General features: G+C 56.4%; 1 protein-coding gene across 6 annotated transcripts; it reads right to left on the bottom strand.

The window, feature by feature from the left end:
• Positions 1 to 2: 2 nt before the first annotated feature.
• On the bottom strand, positions 3 to 9,508 carry ZNF687 (zinc finger protein 687). Of its 6 annotated transcripts, XM_045479190.1 has the most exons (10): positions 8,607 to 9,226; positions 5,688 to 5,778; positions 3,479 to 5,601; positions 3,163 to 3,341; positions 2,612 to 2,788; positions 2,361 to 2,523; positions 1,854 to 2,189; positions 1,644 to 1,756; positions 1,246 to 1,387; positions 3 to 1,100 (listed from the first exon to the last, which is right to left on the bottom strand). In XM_045479190.1, the coding sequence occupies exons 3-10, from the start codon at positions 5,582 to 5,584 to the stop codon at positions 606 to 608; spliced, it is 3,711 nt and encodes a 1,236-aa protein (XP_045335146.1). In that variant the 5' UTR covers positions 5,585 to 5,601; positions 5,688 to 5,778; positions 8,607 to 9,226; the 3' UTR covers positions 3 to 605. The 6 variants fall into 6 exon arrangements, with proteins under 6 accessions (XP_045335146.1, XP_045335148.1, XP_045335149.1 ...); XM_045479192.1 differs by lacking the exons at positions 5,688 to 5,778; positions 8,607 to 9,226 and adding an exon at positions 9,403 to 9,508; XM_045479193.1 differs by lacking the exons at positions 5,688 to 5,778; positions 8,607 to 9,226 and adding an exon at positions 9,279 to 9,428.
• Between the last annotated feature and the right edge of the window lie 3,692 nt (positions 9,509 to 13,200).

The following is a 13,200-nucleotide window of genomic DNA, read 5'->3' as shown; positions in this document are numbered from 1 at the left end:
AATGGGGATTAAACCATGAGCAGTTTTAATGGTCTGGTTTTCTCCCTCCCATTTCCCCACTGTTAGTATTATTACTACAAGAATAAAGGATTCCTGAGAGCCTGTCCACTCCTCTCCCTTGGGCCCTCCCTTGACAAGACTCGTCCCCACCAACCCCCTCTGGATTTCTGGATTAAAAAAAAAAAAAAAAAAGTGAAAGGCACTGCAGGGGTGGGGGGCTCAAGTGCCAGGGAGTCTGAGGGGTGGTACAGGGGCAGGGCCAGGCCCTTGAGGGTGGAGAAGCATCCTGAGGGCCCCAGTGGCCTAGGAAAGTCCCTCCTCCCACCCCCAGACCCACCTCGGGGGTCTGCAGCAGGAGAGTAATTAGTGTTGGGCTCAGAAAGGAGGAATGGAGGGCCCATTCTACTAGGACCCACGGGCCAAACCCAAAGGGGACTGCAAACCACTATAATCCTCAAAAGCCTGTTGTGTTTGGGGGATGGGGGTGAGGAGCTGAACAAAATGTGAATTAGGATGAAATCCCTAGTCCAGGGACCACACAGCAGCAGTGACCCAGGCTCCCGGCAAAAAGGGAGGGAAGAGGGCTGGTCAACTCAGGCCCAGGCCTAGTTGTCCCCACTGCCCCCTTGCCGAGCCCTGATGAATGCCATGCCGTGTGTGCGAAAATGGGTCTTGAGGTTGAGGGGGCTGTCGCAGCTCTTGCCACAGACCTTACAGGTGAGCGGGCCCCCAGAGGTAGGCAAGGGGGACTCTCCACCCTCTGGATCAGACCTCAGTGGAGGAGGGACCTCTTCCCCATCACCCAGGCCCAGGGCACTGGCACCACCCACACCCCGTTTCTTTTTGTGGCTGATGAAACGGTGCCGGCTCAGCGAGCCCGGGGAGGCGAAGCACAAGCCACAGTCGAGGCACTGCTGGGCACCGCCATCCACCCTCAACCCCACCATAAGGCTCTGCTCCACTGAGCCACCACTCCGGTAACGCAGGGGCCCGTGGCCTCCTGAGCTGGGCCCACCCCTGGGGGACTTGGCCGGGGGTGTTGTGCTGTCAGGCTCCTCACTACAAGAATCAGAGGACTGGCGGCGTTTCCGTCCTGGCCCCTGGAGGAGAGAGTACAGAAACTAGGCCTCCCCATCACCCCGCATGGTCCCGGGCACACCCACCTAGCTTCCCGAGGCCAAGGCCTAGAATCCTGCGGCGTTCCAGCCCCAGGGCCCCGACACAGTGGGCCGGGCCTCTGCCTACCTGGGCTCTGGCACCGGGGCCCCGAGCCAGGGTGCTCCCCCGGCCAGGGGACTGGGACCCGAGTGGCAAGCCATGCCGAACCTGGACGTGTTTCTCCAGGATCAGGCGGCTGCTGAAGGTGCGTTTTCCCTCTGTGCAATACCTAGAGGGGAAGAGTGCGGAGCATGGGCACCAGAGGAACAGCCCAGAAACCAAGGCCTAGGACTCAAGGTTGGGTGGGGTGGGGTGGGGCAGGGCGGGACAGGGGGGTGGGGGGCTCCCAGAGAGGAGACCTCAACCTTCAGTCCACTCAAGACACGGGTTGGCAGGTACTTAGTGGGGCTGGGGGCATGGGGTAGGCGGGTCACTTGCTGGGCAGAACGAGGAGGGGGACGAGGCGGCAAGCAGCCAAGGGTTACCTGCATGGGTAAACTCGCTTGATCCCCTCATGATTGACCCTGACGTGGCGCCTCAGGCTGGGGGCGGAACAGAAGGAGCGCTCACACAGGCGACAGGGAAACTTTTTCACAGACTGGGAGAGCAGAGGGCGGGGCAGCTCAGAGCCAGGCTCCAGGCCACTGCCCCTCCAAGGCCACACAGACCAATGCCCGAGGGGAAGCCCCACTCACCTTGCCATGCTCCTTCTTCATGTGAGCCACATACTCATCTCGCTCGGGGAACCAGGAGTGACAAAGGCCACAGGTCCAGCCTCCAGGGCCCCCGCCCCCACCACCCTTGATGCTTTTGCTCCCTAGCTCCCGCCGGGGCCGTTTGGTTGGGCGAGGGGGTGAGGGGGAGCTGGGTAGTTCTTCCTCTTCCGAGGATGAAGACGACTCCTCAGTGGGGACGGTTGTTCCTCCCCGAGACAGAGCCAGCTCCTCGGTCTCAGCCTTGGGGGTCGTTAGGGCACCCGCGGCCCCTTTCCCAGCAGTGTCCTCCCCCTGGCGCCCGGACTGATGGGTGTTCTGATAGAGGGAGACAAGGGTGCAGCCGTTGCAGGGGAGGGCCTGGCTCAGCCAGTGGCATTTGCTCCCACACCCCCACTTCCTGAAGGTCATGTGACCCCAGCCCCAGGTCACCACAGCTGAGCACACCACCCCACCCCCACCCCCGCCTCTGTCCCTTAACTTCTATACCTTGAGATGATCCAGCATGGTCCTTTTTTGGGCAAAAAGCAGAGGACAAGACGGGCACTTGAAGACGCTGACACGCTGGGGCAGCAGGTGCTGGTCGAAGTGTGAGGAGAGGAGGGGTTTGTGAGTGAAGACCGTGTCACACATGGCGCACTTGTAGATCATCCTGTGTGGGCGGAGAGGACAGTGCAGACACCCTGGCCAGCAGGGCCCCAAGCCCACTCCGGCCCGCCCCACCCCCTCCCAGGTCTCACTTGGCCTGCTGCGCATGGAAGCTGGGGTGCTGGGTGTACAGGTGGGCGTGGGCGCTGGGTGCAGACTTGAAGGCCATGGGGCAGATGGGGCACTTGTGGAAAACCTCGCAGTGCGACGTCTGGATGTGGGACTTGATGGAGTTCACACCCCCAAACACCACTGCGCAGCTAGGGCACCTGGGGGGCACGGAGCATGGAGGTAAGGTGGGGCAGCTCCAGCCTGTCCCCCAGCCCTCTCATCCCCGGAGCCGCTGGACTTAGAAGCTCATCAGGATGGAGCATGAGCAAGGTGGGGACGGGAGGGGTGAATAGACCCTGCTCCTTGAGGGAGGCGTGTGGAGAGTGGTCTGGGGCTTTCTCTGCTCTCCATGGGGGCAGGGCAAAGGCAGACAGATCCCAGGCGGAAGGGTTCAGCAGGAGAGATGGGGCGCTCCCTGAAAGACCGGCTAAAAGGCTGGTACCGGGCCACAAAGTGCCGAGCTGCACAACAGTGGGCTTGGGGGGCAGGGATAGATGGTCTCAAGACAACGGGGCAGGAAGGCAGGAGGCACCTGTATCCCACACGGCGAGACAAATGCAGACAGGCCTCCCGGAGATGGGTCTGGAAATTGGCTTGCAGGAAGTTGCCCCCACACTCAGGGCAGACGTGGGGAGGCCGGTTCTTATGCATACGCTGGTGGGCGCTGAAGCTGCAGCGATTGGGGAGCATCATGGGACAGGTGGGGCACACCTGTCGAGGGGGTGGAAACGAGACAGTGAGCAGTGGCCTGTCCCCTGTGACCTCCCCTAAGCTCCCAACCCCCTCCCAGGTCCTACTCCCCAGGCATCGGGCTCTACCCCAGGGAAGAGCAGTGAAAGGCAACTCACAGTGCTGTTGGCCCCAGGGGCGGGGGGCCCAAGCTGCTGGAAGTGGGCAGCCATGCCCGCCTTGTCCCGGCACTGCTCCTTACACTCCAGGCAGCGAAAACACGTGTAAGCTGAGGTGGCAGGGGCAGCAGGGGGCTCGGAGGAGAGCGGCAGCACAGGGGCCTCGGCAGGAACTGCGGTAATGGCAGCGGTGATGGCCCCGTCCCCCTTGCCCAGGGCAGGCAAGGCTGGAGGTCCGAGGGCAGGAGGGACAGCCAGCAGGGGCGTGATATCCGGCTGCCCCACCATCTGGTCCAGAGCAACGGGCCTCATGACCAGGTGTGAGCACTGCATGACGAGTCCTTTGTCCTTGTGCTCTCGGGCATGCAGCAGCAGGCTGCACTTGTTGAAGAAGACCAGGCGGCGGGCGCAGTGGTTGCAGGTGACCTCGATGCGCATGCTCCGGCGGTCATAGTGCCTCGCCAGGCTCTTCTCCAGTGAGAAGGCATCCCCACACTCAAGGCAGCGGTAGCCGGTTGGAGGCAGGGCCAGCCCGGCCTCGGCCGGAGGACTCAGGTTGGGCCGGTAGGCAGGCAGCAGGTTCTTGCTATTGAGGACCTTGTTGAAGGCCTCTACCAGGCTAGACTGAGTCCGTGAGATCACCGTGCCACCGCCCACCCCAGGCCCGGGGGCCGGCTTGGAGGGCTGTACCATCACCACCGAGGCACCGTTCACCTTCTGCCCCCCAGCCCCCAGCCCCACCCGCCCCTCAGCCTTGGGCAAGGTTTGGGGCACCAGACCTAGCACATTCTTAGCCATCGTCTTAGGGCTGGTGGCAGCACCTCCAGGCAGAACCACGGCCTTGCGGGCCACGCTGGCCGCCATCAGCATGGCCGTACTTGCGTTCTGGATGGTGGCCACAGGAAGCACGGTGCCTTTTAGCCGGGTACCGTCACCCAGCTGGACGCTCACCACCTTTGGACCCTCAGGGGTCGGGGGCGCGGGGGATAGCTTCAGGAGGCCAGCCTCAGCTAGGAGGGTCCCTTCGGCCAAGGGGGCAGGAGGTTCGGGATCTGACGGGACCCGGGTTACCGTCCTTGTGATATTCCCGCAGGACGTTTTAATGGTCTTGATCCGCACCTTGAGAGGCCTTGAGGAGCTGGAAGAGGCAGGGGAGTCGTTGCTGTCCTCATCTGCGGCCTCGGCTCCACTAGAGGGACTCTGGGGACTTCTGGGGGAAGACTTGGCCACCGGCCCCTCCTCCTCCTCTTCCTTCAGGGGCTGACAGCGGGGCACTCTGGGGGAGGCAGGAGGGCTCTGATGCCCTGGAGACTGCTTGAAGAAGGGCACCCCCGCAACCTGGGGAGGTGAGGCGCCGGCAGGAATGTCCATGGCCTCAGGGCTAGAGCCAGAGCCTAGCCCTGCTAGGCCCGGAGGATGAATGGGGCTGCAGCTGTCTTGCTTCAAGGTCCCCAGCGGTGGGGGAGAACCAGACGACATCAAAGCTGGGCCATTCTCCCGGGACAGCTCAAAGGGAGAAGAGAAAGGAGGTGGGGTCATGGCCCCTTCCTGAGGCGGGGAGGGTGCAGCGGGAGGGAGGGGATCAGGGTGCTCCCCTGGCTCAGGCCCAAAATGAGCAAAAAGGTCCAAAGGAGCTTTGCCTTCCATGGCTTTTTCTTTCCAGGTACCCCCACTGGGAGGAGCTGGAGAGTGGGGTGTACCTGGAAGGGATGACTCAGGGCCCCCAAAACCATTCTGCATCAGACGATGTCCCACAGGCCCTTCCTTAGTCACCCCCACAGCCCGGGTCCCGTCCCCTCCTGAACTTCCAGCCGGGGACTCGGGCTGCTCGGGACACACAGTGTTCTTGACAATGACGCTGACTGCTGAGATGTCTGGGGGTGGCAGGCCATGATCAGAGGCCTGGGCTGGAATCTCGGGGCCATCCCGGGCAGCTGCTGCTGTTGCCTCTCCAGATTCACCCCCTACGCTGGGTTCTGGCTTCCCTGAGTCTCCGGGCCCCTCATTTTCTTCTGGCCCAGAGTGGATGGCTTCATTCGCATCAATGTCAGGGATGTCAAAGGCAGCAAGGAGGTCGTCGAAATCAGGGGTCTTCATGTCCCCCATGGCAGCGGGTCCCCAACCTGATGAAAACAGAAGAAAGGAGGAGAAACTGAGCCCTCTGGAGGCAGGGACCCCGGCCCTCCTCCCTGGAGAGTTCCAGCTTCACCTGCTCAGGACCTGCGCACAATGTGACCTGGGCACACCTTTACCACTGCGCAAATCCTAGGGAGCTGCTGGAGGTCTGCCAAACCCTAAAACTGAAAGAGAGGTAGTGTGCACATTCCAGGGAAGACACCAAGATCCAGAAAAAGCCGAGGAAAAGGCACTTCTCAGAAACACAGCTGAGAGACAAGGGCAACAGAGACAGACGAGTTCAGTGAACATCTTGGTTAAAACTGCCTCAGCCCCTCCTGGGCCCTGCACAGAACCAATCAATTAATCAATAAAGGAGCAAAATGTACACAATGCTCTGGGGCTAAGGGCTCATTCAAGGCAGCACGGGACCCATTCACAATTTCTTCAGGGATCTTCTGGGGGTCCACAGAGATCTGAAAGGTCAGTGTACAAAGAGACAGTGACTTAGACCAAGATGTAAGAAATGACCTGCTGTCCACTGCCTTACTTTTGAAAAGGAGGGCCAAGTAATCCATACATTACAGGGTGAGTCTGACTGAACATGATAGGAATCGTAACCCTGAGAGTCAGAACCCAGAAGATTTGTTATTACAGCTGGGACAAACAAGGACTAGTCACGTCAAGGAGGAGCTAGGAAGGAATAAGCACTGAAAATCCAGGACTGGGGTCAGAGAGAAGAATCAGGGGTTAAGTCTGGGGACTTGGGGTCATCACTGGCACCTGGAGATCTAGCTTGGTTACCAAGGAGAAGTGGACTGAGGGAAACCACCCAAGAGACCAAGATGGAAAGAATAAGACACAGGAACAGAAAGAGACAAAGAGACAGAGGGGAAAACCGTGACGGCACCCTGGTCACAAGGGCCCCAGCCTAGGCCTCTCCTGTCACAAACACCTGCTGCTAGCTCACCTACCTTCCCCAGAGTGCCTCTGCCCTCCCGTGGCCCTCCCTGGGCCAGCCCCTCCTCCCTTCCACTCTCCCTGGATCCTGCTCTCTCAGGGCCAAAACTCCAGGGTAACTTACCCAGCACAGCCGCCACAAAGGGGAAAAGCCAATCCCCCTCACTCCTGTCACTTCTGCTCCGAGCTCCGAACTCATACTCCTCCCCTTTTCATTTTCCCTTGGCAACACCAGTCCAGGAAGTCTCGCCCAACCCCAACCTGGCCCAGTGTACACGCCCGCACGTGCACACGTGCGCACGCACACACACACACACACACACACACACACACACACACATCCCACAAGACTCATGTGGCACTAAACCAACAAGAAGGATAGCCTAGGGCTTGTGGGGAACCCGGGTCTGTTCCTCACCAGTTTCTCCCCAAAAGTGTTTCCATATCTAAGAGGAAGAAACTGAAGAAGTCTCTGTCCTTACACATTCTCTGCCCAGGATGCAAGCCACTTCCCAGGGCCAATTCTCTCACCTCCTGCCAGCCTTTAGACCAAAACTGGAGATAGTCCCAGCAGGTGGCAGCTGGCAATGCTGGGAGGAAGGTAGGGTAAAGGAAGAGGGTACCAACTAGAGAAAGAAAGGAAAGTTTCCCCTCATCACCCCCTACTTAATTCTGCAGTTTCTGGGTTTAAACACAGCCCTCCATACCTTGCCTCTGCCCTGATGGAGAGCCAGGGCCCTCCTCTGCCTGGCTGTCTCCCCAACAGGAGAAACCCGAGCTACCTTCCACCCTGGCCACCAGAAAAGCGGGTTGGTGAAGCACAGATCACTGGGGACTACAAGGAAACATATGCCCACTCACCCTCCCCAAGCAACTCCCCCTTTGGCGTCCAAGTGACTTAGAGGTCATGCGATAGTCAGGAGCGGACAGTCCAGCAAGCAGCGGGAGCTCAAGGCCAAAGAGGCTCCCCCCCACCCCACGGCTGAGGCCTTTTCTGCGGCCGTTGTGCCCGAACTCTTGGGCTCCGGCCCTCCCCCCACCCCTTTCCTTCTGTTCTTCCCCAAACACCAAAGGAAGGGGCTGAACAGGAAGAGGGTGAACTGGCCTGGGTCGGGAGGGGGCTCCACTGCCCTTTCCCCTGGCCCGGGGCCTGCAGCGCAGAGGAGGGCGAGGGGCCGGCGGCCGGGGGCGATTAGGCTGCCGCCAAGCTGGGCAGCGGGTGGAATTAAGTCCCTGCCATCTGCCGAGGGCCAGCGCGGGGAGATGTCCGGGGTTTCGAGGAGGGGGCGGGGTGTACAGAGGAAAAGCCGCTGGGGAAACTGAGGCGCACCGCGCTTCTCTCGCTCCCACCGGCGTGCGGAGGGAAGGACGGGCGCCGGCCAGGCCAGGCCCCACGGGATCTGCCGCGCAGCACCTCCCGGCCCAGGACTTCACAGGAGTAGGGAAGGCGCGTGGAAAGAGAGGAGTGGGGAGGGGACGGTCTTTGCGTGACTCGCAGCTCTCCGACCGGGGTCCGTCCCAACTCCGACCTCCTCCCCTCGTCCCGGCGCAGCACAGCCTCCTCCTCCCGCAGACTCCCGAGGATCCCTCGAGACGCGAGTGAGCCGAAGGCGCGCAGCGGACCGGGGCGCGAGCCTGAGTCCCGCCCGGGCCCGGACGCTGACCCGCACCCAGTCGGGGTGCAGGCTCCGCTCCGGCCAGGCCCAGCTCCCCCGCCCCCGCCCCCGGACACGGACACCATTTTAGGTCGCGACATCCCGCAGCCTCCAGTCACCGGGCCGCGCTTCGGACGCCTCTTGGGCTCGGGGCGCCTAGACTTGGGGACCCTGACCCTCCCTCCACGTTTACCCGGCAGGGGGCTGTGCTTTCAACAGGCTGGGAGTTTCGCCCATCCGCCTCAAGGGATGGAGGCGCCGGCGGGGCCTTCCTAGAAGCCGCCCCAGGGGGGCGGCGCGGAGAAGGGGGTAGTTGACCAAGTGGGGGAGGGGCGGGGGTATTTACCCGCCCCCCCGGGGGCGGGGCCAAGGGCGGGTATTACCCCAGGTATGCTTACTTGTTCCGCTCCAAGTGCGGGCCGAGACCCGGCGGTCTCTCGCCTGCTCCCACCGCCACCGCCACCGCCGCCGCCCTCCCCGCGGCCGCCGCTACTTCCTGCTTCTCTCCCGTTCAGCCTCCCCCTCCTTCAGCTCCCTCCGCGTTCCAGGTCTGGGCTGCCCGCTTCCGCACTCGCCATTGGCCCACGCTCCCGTCGTTCAGCACTGCGCCCCTCCCGGCTCCGCACTGGGTTGGCCTTAAGTACTGCCGCTCGGAACTAGCCCCTCACAGTCCTCCCAGCCTCATTGGGCAAGGAACCCAGTCCTTCTGAAGATGCCTCTCCCCATTGGCTGCGCAGGGCCCACCTGCCCCATCTGGGCATCTCAAAAATGACTGGCTTCCGCTACAGTCGCTTAGAAAGAAGCCAATCTGATCCCCTGCTTTCCCTCTAGAGGCGGTGACTATCCCAGGTGCGTCTCCGCCCCCTCACTCCCTATTGGCCACAATCCTTGAAGCCTGCAGTTCACTTATGCAAATTAAAAGAACTCTCAGCTTCTATTTGGTGGGCACTTTGAGGAGCGCCTCGTTGACTCCTAACGAAGCCCGGATGCGTAGATCCGCTTGCATTGTCTTCTCAAGCTAAACCCCAATGTCAGTCATGCCGTGCAGAAGTCACAAAATGGGACGTTACCCAAAACATTACGTCATCTGGTTGACCAGTTCCTTGCAGTCTTCCTACTGTCTAAATCGTCATATAACCTGCACGGATGGGGTTCTCGCGCGGGCCAGCTCCTGGGCGATGGCGTTACCCCTACCTTCTCCCTCTGCAGAAGCGCTTGCAGTGGGGGCGGGATTAGTTATGAGTGTGGAAGGAACCGGCACCAGGAGCCCGGGACGGCTTTGCAGACCGGAAGTGGAGGAGAGGTGACGTTAGAGTGCTGGCGTGGCCTGAGCCATGTCGAAAGGGATCTTAAAGCGGCATGCTGGTAGGCTTCCTGAGCACGGGGACTGGATGGGACCGACCCTCGCTTCCATTTCCCATTTTAGGGCTCTCCTTTTCCCCGCCCCCAGCACGGGGTGGGGGTGGAGTCGAAGCCGGTTTTCCCGCGCTTTGTTGCCACGCCCCCTGGAGGCGGGAGAAGGGGTGGGGATCCTCCGTAAATGAGTTGCTTTGATATTCATAATACAGATGCTAGCACTGGCTGCCACCTCGCGCGCGGGCTGGCCTGTCCGCGAACCTCCACAGCCGGTCGCGTACGCAGCAGCTCAGCACCGGGACGCGATTACTAAAAGCGGTTCTGTTATCCTGCACAGGAGTCACTGGACCTCTGGACCTAGGACTCTCCTACGCGCCCCGAGACTTTACACGGGTAATAGCGACTGTATTGAGATGTCAATCAGAGTCTCTGAGTGGAAGTCTTCGGGCCACCACCATGGAAATCTATGGTTCCATCGGGCAAGGCGCTCGACCTCCCTGCACCGATTTTTCTCATGGATAAAATAGGGACTATAATACCCACCGACATGATTGTTTTTGTGAGGATTACACCCGTTCAGAACCTAAAAGTGCTTTGTAAAGTGATGGGCAAATGGAATCAGTGCTCCCCAGTTGGCCGCCTTCTTTGTGGAGGTTTGCCTGCAGTTAGTTACCCCGGCTCACAGTGTTCTTCCATGTCTGAACCACTAGCTAGAGTAGCTTCCTGGATGTGGCCAGACTGCATTCCATTCCCACCTCCTTCCCTGCGTCTTCCTGCATGGAATAATAATTACCACTGATGCACACGTACTATGTGTGGGACCTATTATAAGCACTTTATATGTATTAACTTATATAATTCTTGCCACAACAGCGTGAGGGAAGTACTATTATTATCTCCATTTTACAGGGGAAGAAATTGCGGCACAGACAGGTTAGATTAGATACCTTAACCAAGGTCAAAGGCAGTGGAGTTGAAAGTCCTAAAGGTCTGGAAAGCTGAACACTTTCGCAGATTCCTTTGTCAGGAGGACTGTGAATAGAAAGAAGTTTGTTCTTCAATTAGATGCACTATTCACTCAATTAAGAAATACTCTAATTCAGGGGCACCTGGGTGGCTCAGTCAGTTGAGTGTCAGACTTTGGCTCAGGTCATGATCTCCTGGTGGGTGGGTTTGAGCCCTTCGCGTTGGGCTCTGTGCTGACAGCTCAGAGCCTGTGAGCCCAGAGCCTGGTTCGGATTCTGTGTCTCCCTCTCTCTCTGCCCCACCCCTGCTTGCTCTCTGTCTCTGTCTCTCAAAAATGAATAGATTAAAAAAATTTTTTTTATAAAAAAATATGTCATTGTTATTATTTTTTTTTAATTAATGTTTATTTTTGAGAGAGAGTGCCCAGCTGGGGAGGGGCAGAGAGAGAGAGAGAGAAGGAGACACAAAATCCAAAACAAGCTCCAGGCTCCGAGCTGTCAGCACAGAGCCGGATGTGGGGCTCAAACCCATGAACCGTGAGATCATGACCTGAGCTGATGTTGCACCTAACCAACTGAGCTATCCAGGCGCCCCAGAAATATTTTAATTCAACCAATACCTGAGCACCATCTAGGAGTAAAATAATGTAGACACTGAGGATACAGCAGTGAACAAAGCAGACAAGAATTGCTGGCCTTATGAAACATACTGAGAAGACAAACAATAAATATGGTAAATAAGTAAGATAAATAGAAGCATGTTAGAATCTAACTGCGGGGAGAAAAATTAAGCAAGGCTATTAAGCCATAAAAAGAAATGTGAGGAGCTTAACTGCATATTGCTAAGTGAAAGAAGCCAACTGGAAAGTCTATATACTGTATGATTCCCACTATATGACATTCTGGAAAAGGCAAAACTGTGGAAGCAGTAAAAAGACCAGTGGTTGCCAAGTGTTCAGATAGAGGGAGGAATGAACTGGTGGAACACAGTGGATTTTTAGGCAGTGAAACTATTCTCTGTGATACTGTCATAGTAGATACATGACATCATACATTTGTCAGAAACCCTATTGTAAACTATGGACTTTAGTTAATAATAATGTATCAATATTAGTTCATTAATTGTAACAAATGTACCACACTAACACAAGATGTTAATTAGAGGAAAAACTAGGGGGAAGGAAGTATATGGTAACTCTAATTTCTGCTCAATTTTTCTATAAACCTAAAACTGCTCTAAGAAATACTCTATTAATCTTTTTTTAATGTAAAAAATAAAGCAGGAGGGGGGTACCTGGGTGACTCAGTTGGCTAAGCATCTGACTCTTGATCTCAGCTCATCTTGATTTCAGGGTCGTGAGTTCAAGCCCCACATTGGACTCTGCACTGTGTGTGAAGCCTACTTAAAAAATAATAAATAAATAAATAAATAAATAAAGCATGGAAGGAGTACAGGAAGTGTGGGAGGATTGTGATGGCCTTTCTGAGAAGGTGGCATTCAAGTAAAGGCAGAAAATTGGTGACTGAGCCATGCAGCTATCTGCATTGCTATCTGTGAGAACATTCCAGAAAGAGGGAACAAATACAAGGTCTTGAGATGGGAGCATGTTTCAGAGGGATAAGGGGTGAGATGAGTGGGTCAGGCCACCAGATGCTTTCGGAAGGACTTTGGTGTTTTCTCAGAATGGGATGGGAAGGAAACATGATGTAGTGGCCTGACTTAACTTTTAAAAGGGTTGAATGTGCAGGGAAGTGCAAATCAAAACCACAATAAGATATCACCTTATGCTTGTCAGAATGACTAAAATAAAAAACAAGAAATGGCAAGTGTTTGCACAGATGTGGAGAAATGGGAACCTTCATGCACTGTTGGTGGGAATGCAAACTGGTGCAGCCGCTGTGGAAGACAGTATGCAGGTTCCTCAAAAAATTAGAACTACCCTATGGTCCAGTAATTGCACTGCTGGGTATTTACTCAAAGAATACAAAAACACTAATTCAAAGGAATACACATGCCCCAATGTTTACTGCAACATTATTTACAATAACCAAACAGGAAGCAACCTAAATATCCATTGATACATGAATGGGTAAAGAAGGTGTGTGTGTGTGTGTGTGTGTGTGTATACACACAATGGAATATTACTCAGCCATAAAAAAGAATGAAATCTTGCCATTTGCAACAACATGGATGGAACTAGAAAGTATAATGCTAACTGGGATAAGTCAGTCAGAGAAAGACAAATACCATATGATTTTACTCGTGTAGAATTTAGGAAACAAAACAAGAAAAAAAAAAAAAGAGAGAGAAGCCAAAAAACAGACTCTTAACTATAGAGAACTGATGGTTACCAGGGGTGTCTGGGGGTCTCAGTCAAGCGTCCAACTCTTGGTCTCGGCTCAGGTCATGATCACACTGTTCATAAGATTGAACCCCACATGGCTGGCTCAGTCAGTGGAGGCCACAACTCTTAATCTTGGGGCTGTAAATTCAAGCCCCACAATGGGTGTACAGATTACTTAAAAATAAAATCGGGGGTGGGGGGAAGGCGGGGGGAGAACCAGGAGAATATCGTATCCTTAAAGTCACCAAAAAAAAAAAAAAAGCGTTTCAAGGAGGAGGAGAAAAGAATGATCAACTGTCAGATGCCACTGAGAGATCAAATAAAAT

Source organism: Leopardus geoffroyi, chromosome C1 (genome assembly GCF_018350155.1).
Source record: "Leopardus geoffroyi isolate Oge1 chromosome C1, O.geoffroyi_Oge1_pat1.0, whole genome shotgun sequence".
Taxonomy (NCBI): Eukaryota; Metazoa; Chordata; class Mammalia; order Carnivora; family Felidae; genus Leopardus; species Leopardus geoffroyi.
The sequence above is the reverse complement of the archived record's forward strand: the minus strand, read 5'-3'. Positions and strand labels throughout refer to the sequence as shown.